The sequence below is a fragment of the Chiroxiphia lanceolata genome, chromosome 1 (assembly GCF_009829145.1).
Source record: "Chiroxiphia lanceolata isolate bChiLan1 chromosome 1, bChiLan1.pri, whole genome shotgun sequence".
In the NCBI taxonomy this organism is placed as follows: Eukaryota; Metazoa; Chordata; class Aves; order Passeriformes; family Pipridae; genus Chiroxiphia; species Chiroxiphia lanceolata.
Window position 1 is genome coordinate 101,525,828 of NC_045637.1, and position 15,936 is coordinate 101,541,763.

The 15,936-nt window shown below is 34.9% G+C and overlaps 1 protein-coding gene across 4 annotated transcripts in view; it reads left to right on the forward strand.

The window, feature by feature from the left end:
• Window positions 1-15,936, forward strand: part of SUGCT (succinyl-CoA:glutarate-CoA transferase) — a 313,990-nt gene that overhangs the window by 115,867 nt on the left and 182,187 nt on the right. For all 4 annotated transcript variants that reach the window (XM_032702459.1, XM_032702476.1, XM_032702484.1 and 1 more), the window contains 2 exons: window positions 1,619-1,690; window positions 5,142-5,239. In XM_032702459.1, the coding sequence (XP_032558350.1) occupies window positions 1,619-1,690; window positions 5,142-5,239 (170 nt within the window). The remainder of the gene's footprint in view (window positions 1-1,618; window positions 1,691-5,141; window positions 5,240-15,936) is intronic.

Sequence of the window (15,936 nt, forward strand, 5' to 3'; positions counted from 1 at the left end):
ATTCACATATAACTTTATTTTTTGTATTCTTTTCCCCATTTTTTTTCTGTGCTCACTGCTTTCCTCAGCATGAGTATTCAGTACCTTTATATTGTGCATGTTTCTAAACTTTTACTATATTTGAGCTAAATCTGTGGTACTTTTTTGCATGCTTGGAACTAAATGTTTGCCGAATTTCATCTTTACTTGCTAAGAATCTTAGACCAAAGTACTTAATTAAATGTGTGAAAAATAAATTGCTAAGCTTCATCACTGACCAATACCATTTACCATGAAATGAGACATAGCAAGAGCAAACAAGTGATATTCTAACTATGATGAACAGTTACTTGCACTTCAGTGGGCATAATTGTCCATGTACAATTTTAAAACTTTGACTATACCAGATGGTAAGAGTCTTAGTGAAAGTATTTGTATCTGTATGAAGGATTGCAAGCTGAAATAGCATATTCTCTCTGTGAAGAAGAATAAGCCACAGTGGCATGAGAAGACTTTTAATTATTAAAGTGTTCCCACTTTAATATAAGTCCCACCAGGACTTATATTTGTGTGTTATTTTACCAAAATTCATTGTAAGAATTCATACCTTTAAATCAGGATGTGATAGCTCATTAAAAAACAAACAGAAAAAAAGATTTCTAGGAATAGAAGCTGAGTTTTGCACTCTTCAAGAAAGTGTTGCAAGGCCTCATCACCATTAGTGCACCAGCCTATACTGGCCTCACTGAAGTCAAATTAATAGTGAAAGAATTTTCCCAATTGTTTGCAAAAATTGTGCTAGTAACATGTATGACTAAAACTGCAGTTATACACCATTGTATAAGGGAGAGCTATGGAGAAATGAGAAATCTGTTGTTAGAAGAGGACCTGACACAACTGTAAAAATTGAGGATGTTGCCAATTACTGATTTTATTTTTTTCCATTGAAAATCTGAGTTAAGATGTTTAGACTGAAATAAAAGCTGTTATGTCCTACCCAATTAAATGTTCTGTTCACCATGAAATGTGCCAGTAAGGCTGTTGTAATGAAGTCAAAAGTAAAAATAAATCCTCAAAGCTGGAAAAGAAGTCCCATTTCCTCCAGGAACTCAGTCTTGAGACCACTGACCAAGGAGATAGCTTATTCTCCAGCCAAAGAGCTGGAAAAATGCAGTCTATCCTTTTCAGTCTCATGGGAGCTCTAATTTGTAGTTGCTATTTGGCAATTATTTTTTGCCACATTTGGTCAGGGTCTGTGACACTTTCGTGCATCTCTCTACTCTGAGTCGGGCTAAGAATGAAGCTGAATAAGTACCTCCTTGAATGAAGCATTATCATGGTAATCCTTCTTAGTGCCTGTGAGTGTGAGTCATATTTGCAAAGTTTCAGGGTGCCTCATGGCACATTTTCAGCAAATAAACTGTTAATCAAGATAACTTCCTAACTCTAGGAAAAAAAATCAAAAGGACTGCATCCATCTTTGTGGATGCCTTTGAACCACTTTTATAGAACCAGAGAGTGGATCTGAATGGAAATGTTTAGGAAAGTAATTTGAACATTATTTACAAAGTTTCATTTCAAACATGTGCCAGTATTTTATTGTTTAGTTACAGCTTATCACCTGTCTTTGTTCTTCCAGGCTTTTAAGACCAAGGATGGCTACATAGTGGTGGGAGCTGGAAATGATCATCAGTTTGTCACTGTGTGCAAGGTGTGTTAGGCAAATAATGTGCAATAGTTTCCATTCTGACTAGGAAAACGAAGATACTGATTGCCTCTTTATTCTCCTGGTTTTTTTTTCTCTTTTGTTTTTGGAATGAAAGTGGTGAGTATAAATTCTAACCCTGCAATTCTGATCATTTAGGGGTCTGTTATGGGTTCTGTGTTTTGCCTCTGAATTCAGAACAGCCCAGTTCCCAAACTTGTGGGTACTGTGCCCCTTTTGGAGTCTGTGCACATCTAACTAGCTAAAAAAATAAACGACCTAACAACCTTCCAGTTTGTCATGATTCACACTAGTGCCTCTTTCAGGAAGAAATGTGGCACTGTTTCTCCATAAAGTACATGGTAGGCACAGGTATTAACAAAGCAAAGCTAGGGGATGGATTGTTCTTGTGTGACTTTCGTCTGTAGCCGAGTGTGTGGTCCTTTTGAACACTAGTATGTGCCGGTCTGTCCTTGCAGAGAAACTTGTGAAATTCTTAGAAAAGAAATGATACAGGACTGTGGACTGATTGGAGTGGTGCAGAGATATGATGTTGAAGAAAAAATCTTCAAATAAAAAAAAATATTCTAAATAAAATGTATCAACATTCCAAATAAAAGACCCCAGTAAGCTAGGACAGGAGAATTTTTGAATGTAGCATTAGACAGCATTTTTAAAAATTACAGCATACCCATTAGAGGTATGCTCTGTGCTAAATCAAAGCTGATTTGTAACTTAAAACACTTTGAAGAGGGAGAGCCAGTAAAGGAAAAGAACTTTATCATGGGAAGGCCCTCCACACCCTAATGAACTTTAGTGAATACAGAGACCATTAATTCAAACATTGGAATTGCTATTAGAGAATCTTTCTGAGGTGAGTTGATGCTAAAAATACAGGCTGTATGGAAGCTGTTGCCCTGAAGACACATACCCTAGAGATGTAACAGCTGGCTCAAGCTGTAAACAATTGCAAACATTCTGCTTCAACTGTATCTTTTCAGGCAAGCAGAAAGAAGAGTCTGGAATAATTCACTGTGATATATTCAAAATCAATGACAACTAACTGTAGCTTTTTTGAGGACTTGGATAGTTGCAGAAAAACTTTGTAGCCCTGCTGGCTGGAGTGCATTTCATTGTGGTCAAGTGTTACAATAGCACATCCTGACCTCTGGCTGCTTCAGTCTAAATAGGCAATACTGAGCAAGTCTTCAGAAGACTGAGGTTTTGTGTACAGCAAAGGAGTATACAAACAGGTTTGCTAATGGGGCAAAACACAGAGAGCATAAGCTCTGAGTGTGCATCTTAGAGCTTGAACAAATCCTCAAATAGAGAACACCAGCTTCATTCCGAATGGTCACAGTGAAATAAAAAAATAACATTGGAAACATGATGCAGAAAGATGAATGGTACATTAATGAATAACTTCTCAAGTGTACATTTGTTAGTCACCAAAAATTGAGAACATATATAGACATGCAGCTTTACAACAGATGGACATTAAGTTAAAACTGAAGTCGATAACATTAATTAAAACAGCAGAGTGAGCAACTCCATATGATCATTTTTTCATATAACTCATCAAATGGAACCATAGTTTTCTGATTAATTGCTTGTTTTTTTAAGCTCTCATAAATAAGTATTCACTATAATTTACTTTGAACAACCTTGCATGACTTTTTTTTCTAAAGCAGTGATTCGTAACTCCAAAATAGCAGTATTAAGAAAAGGAGAAAATTTTAAGGGATACCAATATTATTGATAAAATTCCAGATAGAAAAATTTACCTATTTTCTAAAGCTAAATTATGATATGATTTTCATAAACTAGATTGTATAAACACAGAAGAAAAAGAAAATATGCTGTGAATTAAGTATTGATGGAAGATGCTAGATTGATGTTTTATGTTACATTGCAGATAAAAATTTGCAGTGAAGTTATGTAAAATCATCGTTATAGCATAACTTATGGATACCTTGGTTTCCATGCTTAGTTTTGTCACTCTACGTGACAACTGTGTCAAAGGTTTTGAATATCTCTAGATATCCGTTGAAAGAATATCTGTTTTGCTGATGGTTTTATGTCATCAACAGCTACTCACTTGTAAGGGAAGCCATATGCTTGTTCACTCCAGCAAAGTTAGGCGTCATTAAACAATAGCAGCCTTGGTCTAAACCAGTGTCAGAGGAATTAGTAGAATGTTATGTTTGAGGCAAATACTAGAGAGATTGACACCAATTTATCTATACTTCTGTGGTAGTATGTAGGCATATGGATTCAAGGAGTGACTGAACATGTTAATAAAACTGAAATCCATTGAAAATTACTAAATATATAGAAAACAGTTGCAACTCAGAAATGTCCTAATCTAAAGGGGCCTGGAGTTTGGATGAAGATTAAGGAAGTGTTGTATGTACTGGCCCTGTTCTTAAGCCCTTCCTAAGCATCAGCACTCAGACACAGGCAGAGATAGGATGATGGGCTATAGGGACTTCCAGTTTGAGCCACTATATTTTTTTTAAGCCATCTTAGATGCGGCCCTGTAAAAAAATGTAGTATGTTTACAATGATTATAAGAATCATCATAAGAAAAACTGATCTGGAGTGTGTGCTAGTGAGTAAAATGAAGAGTTCACATGAAGAAAATGTGAAAATCTCTTCCTTTATAAGGTTCTATGCTGCCTTTCTCTGTAGCTGGTGTTATTGAGGTATTTTTTATTAAATTTAGAAAGCACAATTAATTATGTTTATTTATGTTCTATAGAAAGACATTGTGGCAAAAATAGATAAATTTTGTTGATTGTCCACACAGCTACTTTGTCTACAAAATTCTAAGACTCATTCTGCATATTTAATTCCCTTTATAGAATAATTCACATTGTCTTTGCATGTTGTTTAAATTTCTAATGTGGCAGGTGGCAGTTAAATATAGAAGATATATTTCTCCTTTCTTAGAGGTTATACAACTGCTTTTCTTTATTAATTATTTTGGAAAAAATAATAATAATAAAAAAGATGGTTCCACAGAAAAAGACTTTTCTTTTTGACGAAGATTACTGAAGTGGAAAGAAATATTCTTAGACATAGCTTTTCTTAGTGTAGTGTATGAAGTACAGACATCTTATTCTGTGACATATAAATTAGTGCAGGATAATCCCACAGATTACCAATTTTTTAGTGTTCTACAATAAGAATTTTTCCTAGCTAATCATGAAAGCTATCAGCTAAGATTTGGATCTTCAGTTTAATTTCTGTCTTTTTCTTTACTTCTTATGTAATGTTAATCAGGAGGCATTAAAAAATTGATTTAATTTTTAATTTCTTTATCTGTATTAAAAGATTAATGAGAAATAGTGGTTATTGTAAATCAGTGTATTTTTTAAAATCAGTAGTTTATTTTGTTAGCTATGTAAATATCTCCTACCAAGCACATTTTTTACTTATTTTTATTTTTACTTAGGTCTTGAATTTGCCTGAAGTTAGTAAAGATTCTAGATATCAAACTAATACACTCAGAGTCCGGAACAGAAGAGAACTTATTGACATATTATCAACCCGGTAAGTTAATTAAAAGAGAAGAAAGTACATTTAATCTATTAATGGAAATAGTCATGTATAACAAGCTCTCATCATGTGACAATTCTAATTTATGCTTCTGAGATACTCTAGTTTTTAAAATAAATATTGAGAGAGCTTACTGATGTTCAATATACTGCCTTTTGCTCACAGACTGTAGTGTGGACTAACAAGAAGCCAGATCATGGATTTAAGTTTTCAGAAACCATTTTAACTTCTTTTTAACATTAAATTGAATTTTAATGAAACAACTAGTGCTTTCTGCTTCCTGGATGAATGTAGCTCTTGGAAAAAAAATGCCGAAGCTCCATTTGCTTTTGTTGTGACTGAGGTTTTAAAGTTTTCACTGAACATTTCCATATGCAAGGGAGTTCCACTTGCTGCTGCTCCCTTACTGCTGGTTCTGTATTGTGGTACTCTGTGCCCCAGATTCTCCCTGGGTCAATCCTTTTGAAATCAAAAGGATATGTGTTTAGTTTTCTATTTGGGAATCATCCTATTAAATACTTAAATTAAATTTTATGTAAGAGGAATCTTAGGAGCCCTTTATTTGAGAGATTAAAATAGCTTAGTTATCTTCCTCATTTTGCTTGAGAAACCCTTATTTCTGTGGGGTGCTCTTCTGTTTAATGGAGAGGACGATAAATTTAAGTAACAGAAGAAAAAACTAATCTGTATAAACCTTCTCAAGGAAGCCCTCAGAAGTACTTGGTACTTTGGGGAATGAGCAGAAGAGGCAATATATGTACTCTCACACTATCATTTTGACACTTGCCCTGTATGAGTCCTTGTCAAGAAATGCATAACAGTTATCATTCATGCAGTTTTTTTAAGGGGGGTGAAAGGGAGGGATTCAGAACATTAAATCAGAAGTCTTCCCTTTTAATTCCATCCAAGAAAAAGAGTTTCAATAGCACATCCACACCTCCCCCCTAAACCCCACACATTTTTCAGATATTGAAAGCCTGAATCATCTTTCATTAAAGACTGTAGAGTGATTTTACCTCTCCCTGTTGCACTTGTACTTTTGCCTCCATCTTACCTGTCCATTTTCAGATGTCCTGCCCTGATGAAAAACTGAAGTACCAAGTGACTTTGGATTTTCAAGTAATTGTGGTACAACTGTTCTTGATTAACTTTTGGACCTCTTCTTTTACTTCTGTTGCTATAAGAAATGGATTGTGATAGTGCAGATGAATCCTCTCTTGCTAGAAGTTTTGAGCCCCCTAAAAGGCCATAATTAATTGTTTGACCTACATTTGAGCTCTTACATTCTTGACACATAATATTAGTTTTGAAGTTGGTTCATGTTGACTTACTGGTTGGAGTTCATTTAGTATGAGCATTTGTCTGATGTACTCTGGTACCTTGTGAGTGTGCTGTTTTGCCATCTGTACATCAGTTACTTAATAGCTTGTTGCTTCTGGTTAACTTTGGGTGTAGGGTTGTTTTTTTCCTATGGGTAATATCCGAGTAAGAAGACAAAGTTCAAGGAACAGCTGTTCTTTGAATGAATTGCCAGAATTCCATTTTGGTTTTATATTTGTAGCTATTAGTTAGTTAGATTACCTCTTTCAGTTACTGGTTTTTTTTATTTGCTTGTTTGGGGTTTTTGTTTTTTTCCTTTTCTTTGTTTTTGTTTGGTCGGTTTGGTTTTTGTGTGTTTTTGTTTTTGTGTTTTTGTTTGTTTATTTTCTTGTCAGAATTTGTGTTCTGTTTTATTAGTATCATTTAGGCTGACTTTCTGCATATTGTGTGCAAGTGTGTGAATGTATACACACTTTTGGAGTAGACATTTCCAAACTGTTCTGTTATGTCATATTATTATGAATTCATTTGGCATTCAGTTTTAAAACACCAGCTATAACAAACACCTTTGGCATTCTAATGGAAGTTGAATATGTTTTAATACACATTCCACAGTAACTTTGCTTTTATTCACTAATGCACAGTTTTTTGTAAAATTATATATGGTTTGTTTTTGAAGTTACTTAGAGAATTAAATGAATAGTTTCTCAATGCTGAAAAATGTCAGCCCCTGAGAAATGAAGGGAAATGACAAAATAGTAATGACAGAATTTCACTGAAAATTAGTTTAATTACTGGTTGCTTGATAGTATTACAGCTTCCAGCACATGGAAAATACAAACCTAAGGTGCATTACTTGGAAAGTAACATCTACAGACCCTCCCATTCACTCACTTTTGTCCCTAGACTCTTCTGCTGCCATTTTCAGTTTATACGTTCTTCCTGTTCCACCAAGTCATTGGTATTTTAGGCACCATTTGTATGGCAGATACTTGGTACTCCGCAGTTGCTCACATATAGCACTGCTGTTGCTCAGTAGATATATGCATACTTTTTTTCCCAAGCTATTTGTGCTGTCATAATCTTGCCACCAGAGCCTAGAGAAGGTTTCGATTCACCTATCTAGCCTGTCCCCTTCCTCTTATCCCTTTTGAACTATTTCCAGAGTTATGACTTACCTTTTCTTTTCTGTCTTTTCCTAATTTTCAAAATGAACTACCTGCAATTAATTTCTAACTTCTGAACACTTAGTAAGGGCAGAAAGAAGGATTCTTAAGAAAAAGGATTTCCCAGGCTTTATATAGGAATGGAAGGAGATGTTCAGACCTACTCAAAGGGTCAGTAACCATCCCAAGTCTCGAGCATTTAATTCTCTGCATGTGTGAAATCGAAATTTTTGAAAGCATCTAAACTCTGAATACCAAGGGGATAGTTGTTGGCTTTCATTTGCTAGGATAAATATTGAGCAACTGAGGCTCTTTGGTCACAGTTTTAGTCTAGATGTGTGTACAAAGGAAACATTGGTACAATTGGTCAATGTTAAGGAATACTGTTTTTGTTTGTTTGTTTGTTTGTTTTTTTAAAAAGCTGTATTTTGGGAATTCTTGACTCAAGTGACCCCTAATTTAGGACAATAATTCTACTCACCACCTCAATGATCATGCCAGATTTCAAGGCAGTTAGATAACCATGGGGATTATACAGCACTTAGAAGAAATTCACCTTTAAACAGAAGGCTTTTCAGAAAGGTGTGGGATGACCTCTTCATCATAGTCAGATGTCCTGAACTGAGTGAGAATGCAAGGTGGAGATGAATATGGCTTGACACATATATGTAGCTTAAAACAACAGCTCTGAGAGGTGTGAATTGCTCCATTCATTTCAGGAAGAATTTTCTCATCCTCTCTCTTCCTGACAGAAATGAAGAGTGAAGCACACCTGTCCATACCTCTTCCATCTCAACTCCCTTTGTAGGGTACACATGAAAGAGAGAGTAGGGGAGCAGGTAGGGGAGGATAAATTCACATATCTGCAGAGATTGTCAAATTTCAATATAAGTGTAAGGTAAACCACTGTGCAGTGGTATGCTGCTTCTAAGAGAGCCAGCTGTCACATTGGAGCAAGAGGAAGGAATTACAGAAAGCAGTCACAGACATCTTGAGAGGTGGAGTGTTTTTCTGTTCAGATGTTGAGATGTTTCCCATATTATATAGGGAAATGAGTAGAATGCTGCAAGGACCACTGGTTTGTAGAATATTCACAGGGAAGAAGAAATAGACATATGGAGTATTTTGTACTTGTTTTGCTACTGGTGGTGTTGACCCTTTCCCATCTCTGGTCCTCTTCCTGCTATGCTAGTTTTTTTCCTGTTCCCATCATCTTCCTCCACTTCCTACAGGCCCTCCTCCCCAATCCAGTGTCTTGTTTGCCCTTTCTCCTCCTGCTGCTGACATTTGCACACCTACTGTTTGCTTAAAAAAAAAAAAAAAAGGAAGTATTAGTGCCTTCTGTATCTTCCTCTTTATTTAAGTTACATTTTCCCCAAATGACAACAAAGCAGAACTCTGACAAAAGCAAATTACCTCTGCCTTCCTTTCTTGTATATGTGCCAAGAGTCAATTTAAAATGACCCTACCTGGGTGGAGGTCAGGTTCAATGGCTACCACAGAGACCCCTGAGACTCACAGCTCATGTGAGAACTGACAGAATACAGAGCACTCTGTTTTTTATGTTTCCAGTGGAAACCTCTGGTTTGTGAGTTAGATGTACATCTATCCAAGAGAACCAAGTTTTAATTGTTGCTCTGTTCCCCCTCTACCTCACTTCCACTAGAACAGAATAGTACCAGGCACAATGCAGATTATTTTTTATGTGTGTATATATACATACATATGTGTATATATGCATACATACATCAAGACATACATATGTAGTGTACACATGAAATTTGAGATACATCTGTGCAAAAAACTAGCATAATGCCAGTTTTAAGAGAAGCTGCTTTGAGAAAGGGGGCTTAATCTGTTGACCTTCTTCAAATTACTTCAGAATTTGAGCATTAATCCTACCCTGCACCTCAGTAACGTAGACACATTTTAAGTCAGGGCAGCGAAATGCGTACTCTAAGGTACTTTGGGAAATTAACATGTAATTGGAACAGAGTGTGTGGGGTTGTGTGTGTGGGGGGGGAAGGGGAATAGCAGACATGCCCTCAGCTTTTAAAGTGAAGCAATTCACATAAAGAAGAACACATAAATTCAGCATGATTAGTGCTCCTGCAGCTCTAACTAAATTATTGTAGACTTAGAAGTGTTAGGGCTGGAAGCGATTCAGACTGGAACTTCTGTTCCTAGCACTTACATTTTAAAGCCCTTATTCTTGACTGTGTACCACAGCTGCATGTTGCATATATAAGTGTGAGGGGAAAAGGAATGATCAGGAAGGAAGCACAGAGGAACCTGATCCTCAGTTAATGAGCTTGTTGCTGAATTGTTTTCACCAGTAACAGAAGAGGAGGGCACCTAAGGGGGAAAGTGTATTGTAAAATGTTTAATTTGCCTGATGAGAAGCATTGTTAAATTCACACTTGTTGAGACACACCCAGTCTCTGTAAATCTCCTTCCCTATCCCCCCATCATTTCCTTTTCTAAACTAACAGCTTTGCAGACTGAAGTCACTGTTGATAACATTACAGGAATGAACGTCTGGTTGTTTACAGCTTCAGCAAGACAGGTATCTGAAGCTTGAAAGATAATTGACTTCAGTGGGGCACAGCTGGTAAGGTTTACTTTCCCCAGTCATCTACCTCACCATCAGTACAGAGAAGGTTGAGCTGTGTGGGCATCAGCTACCAAACTACCACATTTTGCTTTAAAATGCTTTGTTGTAAATTGTTATTGGCTTTATGTTGACTTCTATGTATAGAACTGAGAGAGATCCAAAATGTCTCAAGCATCTGATTTTTGTGCTGGGCAAACTAACGTATTTTCTGTGTATTTTATCACCATTTCGTAAACCTCTAAGCATTTTCATACATGGGTGAAGTTCGAGATCCTTCCTGAAAAGGAAATTGCTATCTTTTTTTCTGATGATATACATTACTAGCTATGAGGCTGCTGAAATCAAGGGAGGTCTTTTAATTGATTTTAAATGAACTTTTTGACCTGACCCTTGTTAGTTCTTTATCCCATTGAGGACTTTAAAGAAGAACAGCAACAAAATCAATGCAGCTTTCCATTATTCTCAATATGCTTTTACCGATGTGTGTTTACCTGCTGATTTTCGGTTAATTTGCACTTCTTTTATAGTAACTGTAGAAGTTACAGTCCTTTTGCGTAGTTGAGTAAAATGGATGAAGGCTTGGGAAAAGTAGTGTGTTTCTAATGTGCATAGTTTATCATTACCTGAATACAAAAAGAAATAGTTCTGGAACATGCTGGATTAACTACTCAGGTGCCATAAGAAAGATGTTTTACAAGATGAATGTGTTTTCCTCTCTCTCATATGCTATTCCTTAAACATCATATATATGGTTTTAAAATAGCATGCAAAACGTGATAAAAGAACATGAATATCCATTCATCTCTAGCACAAATTTTTTACATAAAGGTGAAGATTTATTAATAGTTTTATTGAAGTGGTAACAATATTTATAATATGCAGAAATATAAAAGAAGTTTCATGGTGGATTTGTGGTACCTAAAATATCTCAACAGTATTATATGTGGCTGCCACTTATAATCTGCTATATGTGACAGCAAAATATGTCAGTACAATCATGCTGATTCGAAATATTTTAATATTTTTTTCTGTTGTGCTTTGCCAAGTGTTTCATCAGTAACCAAGAGGAGATTAGACACTGACGGATATACTTACAGGCTATTGAGTAAATACTGTAGTATTCATTTTGAAGACTCTAATTCTATATTCACTGTACACTAAGGGATAGTGATCCATTCTTTGAATTTTCCAAATAATTATTTTCTATGACTTTTATTTTGTATAATATCTTCCATAGATATTACTGTAAGAAACTGTACAAACTCTCTTACTCATTTAACTACCCTTAAAGTGATGTTTAGTAGTGAAGTGAGAAAATATTGTAGATATTTGAAGGTAAAGAGACTGTTGATAGAACAAACCAAAGCAAAAACCATAATGGAAACTTGGGTTGTGCTAGAAAACACAGGAATGCTATTGTGGACTTGAGCAAGAACAGAGAAGCTTTTTGTGATTGACTGCATGTAAAAAGCTATTACTAATCCTAGATGTTGCTGTTCCATCTGTATTTGGTAGCTGTCCAAATTACTTCTCTAAATTAATTGCCATAAGTTTCCTATAGAAAAGAGCAGTATTTTGCTTCAGTAGTTCTTCTAAACTTACTTTGTGTGAAATTGGACGGTTTTATCTGTTAGAGAAATGTGTTGCTACCTTCCACATACAAGGTAGCAAGGATTGAAGGTTTCCTAGGAAACATGGAAAATAGACAAGGAAATTAGACAAAGTAGATTCGTTCAATCTTTGGAAGTCTTTCTTTCACTGAAAGACAGAATATTGCTAAAAAGAAACAAATTTTACATTAATAATTATCAGGATGAGAAACGTAGTACTTTTTAATAGCACTCGGTTGTGTTTCTAACTCATTAAAGCCGTTTAATCCAATTTATGCAAGTCAAGCAGACATTCTTTTTCTATTTTGCACTTAATGATCCTTTTTTTTCTAATTAGAGTTTGTTAGAAAGCAGTAGGGGATGTAGATCTTGCTTTTTAAGAAGCAAAACCACACTTGTGGTTTGTATAAGAAGACAAGGTGTAAACTGTTTTTCTTTTATATTTAATTTTTTACTTTTTGGAGGATTTTTTTTTATGTTCTGCTGTAATGTTTCTTAATGAATTTGCTGAGTGTATAGTTTAAATTTAGATATTTTCATTTAATGATGACTGCTAGATTTATTAATTGGAGAAAAATATATTTAGTTGGATTTCTTCCAATGAAATAACATTTCAGTTAGTTCAGCTCATGCTACATCTTCTAATCTTATGAGCATGAAATGTATTTAATGTTAAATGTTGCAGAACCTGATGTCTGATTTCAATACTGCAACTTCAATATCTTCATGAGTGCTGTGTAATTCAGTGCAGAGAAGGCCTGGAGTACTGCATAAAATGCAAATAAGACATCACAGAGGCTCTTGTGTCTTAATGAAGTAAGCCTTAGTTCAGGCTTTGCAGTAAATGTCCTAGCAAAGGGTTTGTTCTCTGTTGGGGTACATATCCTTCTTTTTTCAGAAAGAGCCTGCATTCAAGGTTCATACCACAAACTAATAAAGCAAAAAGTCAATCCTTTTGAACTTCTAAGATACTGGTAATAAGTGTGGAAAGCTAAGCTACAGGTTTAAAATGTTCAAGGTTTCTACAAATAAATCATAGGTAATTTAGGTGTTTATGTGATTATCTCCGTAGCAGATGGAACATTTTATAGGAAAAAGGGACTCATCTGAAAATATATGACACTGTAGTGTGAATCACAGGGTTGAGCTCTCCTGCAGTCACTGAGTATTCTTTTGCAACTGTCATGCTTCAGAGTTCCTATGCTGTACAGTCTTGGATTTTTTTTTTTTTTACTAGCTCAGGTTTGGAATATGTACCAGCATTTAGCCTTATATGTGTTTCCATCTGTGATTTTATTTATATATGTAGAATTAAAGAAAGACTGCAAGACAGCAGATGAGATTGTTTTTATGAATATCCTACTTAGTGGATAATTTCTTTTTTCTTAAATGAAAAATTTGCAATGCCAAAGCATAGGAATACATTTAAAAATAAGTATTAATAGGGAAAGGATTGGTCAGACCTAAGTGCCTGCTCAGAAAGCTTTCATTTTCAGAGAATGTCAGTCTTTTTACTGCTTTTGGAAGTTTTTGTTGAAAGTCTTCTCTTGATATTTTGGAGTGCAGAGCATGTTATTAATGGATACCTAGCAACCTAAACATTAGCCCTACACTGTCAAAGTTTATGGTATGTATTTTTGTAAGTACTATCGAAAATTGTATTTAGTTGGGGGAATGATACATATAGGTTAGCCAAAAAAAAAAAAAAAGTCAAAGTTTGTGCAGTTTCTACAGCTGACACCAAAGAGGTAAAAATCGATGTTTTTTTATCCATGCCTTATCTTTTATCAGATTTTGAAAAAGTATTTCTCCCTTAATGATGTACAACAGATGATTCAATATATAAAACACAGTTGAATGAACAAAATAGCTGCATGCTGTTGCTTTCAAAATCTGAATCCTAGACTTTTATTGGCAGTAGTGATATTCTGTTTGGTTTTAAACAGTTTGCTTAACAATATGCTCTCAACAGCCTCTTTTTAACATAAATAAAGGAAGCTATTCTACATCAGAGTTAGATCGAGAGTTTCAATTTCAAGAGCAAATGCTGCGAGCATCTGTTGAGGATGATAGATGTGGGATTTTACCTCTTTGATTGAGTTGAAAGCTTTTAGGAATTACCTCCAGCCATCAATAAATAAATTAATGAGTAAGACTAAGACAAATGTTAGTTCCATTCTAAAACGAGACAATTTCTTGTTTTCTATGAAATCGTGGTAATTCCTATTACATAGGAAGGAGAAATCTAAGCACAAGCCAACGTTGCAGAAGTTCATATAGAATAATAGAAATTTTATTCAACATGTACATACATTGTGCAGCATACATATACAACTCCACTGTATATTGAGTCACTCATAATGATGTTAGTGAAGAATGTATGTCTAGAAAATTATTCAGATTTACCATGATATCAGGAAGCACTGATTATGCAGATGTAAATTATAGATGCTCCCACTGAAAACACTTCATTTGCAGGCTAACCTTTAAATGCAAAAGTTGTTTTCTTCTTTAAACTTAGGAGGATATTTATAAACTCTTTCTTAAAAAGAAGTACAAGGACATAACATAGCAGGACATATTCATTACTAACAGATCAAGGGAATGCTGATACATTTATTAAGAATTACGATAATTTCTTAGTGATGGTCTTCGTGACCATAAAGTCCAAGATTCCTCTCGTAGCTGTCCTGTCTTTTGTTAAAAATGTTAAAAATGAGATAATCTAATTTGTGGTGTAGCTAAGTAGTAGCTGACCAAAGCTTCAGTTTATAACAAGGGAGTTAGTGGGCCATGAATTACAAAGCATCTCAGTTGCTAGCAGGAAACAGCACAGTTCTGTATAAACAGCATCAGTAACTGATGGGAAACAGTTTTTCATGTGAATCATATTTACATTATGCAGTAGTTTGAGCCCCAAACCTTAATAATAGAAGGCTATGAATAACAAGAATACATGGATTATGAGAATTGTTGCCAAACAGAGAGTACTGTAGGGAAATACAATTTATATTTTAGACTAAAATCATGCTGCAATCACTGAGGAAGGAAAGTTATCTGCCACTCTAGAGTTACCTTTTTTCCCTCGGTTTCCTGTAATGTACCTAGTATTAGGTATGGTTAGCAATAGAGTACTAAATTAAATGGACCCTAGATATGTCCAACAGTGGCACTGTCTTTATGCCTGACTACATATTTGCCATGAAAGCAGTTTAATATTCAATTAAATACATTACATATAAATGGACTGTGCAATAATCTTGTATCTGTTTTTTTTAGAAATGATGTTTCGTTTCTTCAAAAGTGATGCTTCATCTTATAATACATTTTGTACTTTTAAAGTCTTTTGATTGAAAAATATTTTATTGCTCCTTCCATTTGTTATTTGTATTATTTGTTAAATTCAGGAGTAAAGCTTCTAATTCTGAGGAAAAGCCATGCAAAACTTGTGCATTTTGCTATTCATTCAGCTTACAAAATGCATTGGGTATCAGGATTTATTCCTTTAAAGTTTGGAGAAGTCATTCCTACACAGAAAGACATTAACTATGAAGCTTGGATCCACACCTATGCCTAATACTTAATGTACTTATAACTTGCCACCATCACTATGTTTTTTTTTATTTAGTCTAAAATAGAAGTTTATGAAGTTTGACTTTGTACTGATTCAGGTTTCTTGTGCTTTTGAGCTTTGTCTCTATTAACTTCCTACCAGAAACTTGGAAGAGATCGATTGGTTTTGGTTTTGGTTTTTGTTTGGGGTTTTTTTTTGTTTATTTATTTATTTTTGCTTTGGTTTTGGGGTTTTGTTTTTGTTTTTTTTTGTTTTGTTTGTTTGTTTGTTTTTTGTAATAATAACATGCTAGAAGAAAAGCTGAATGTTACTGGCATTATTCCAAATTACTCTTAGGGAACTCCAAACTGGTGAGCTACAGAATGCCAGTAATTGAGTATCCCTTATAAAGGTTTCTATTAATTTCA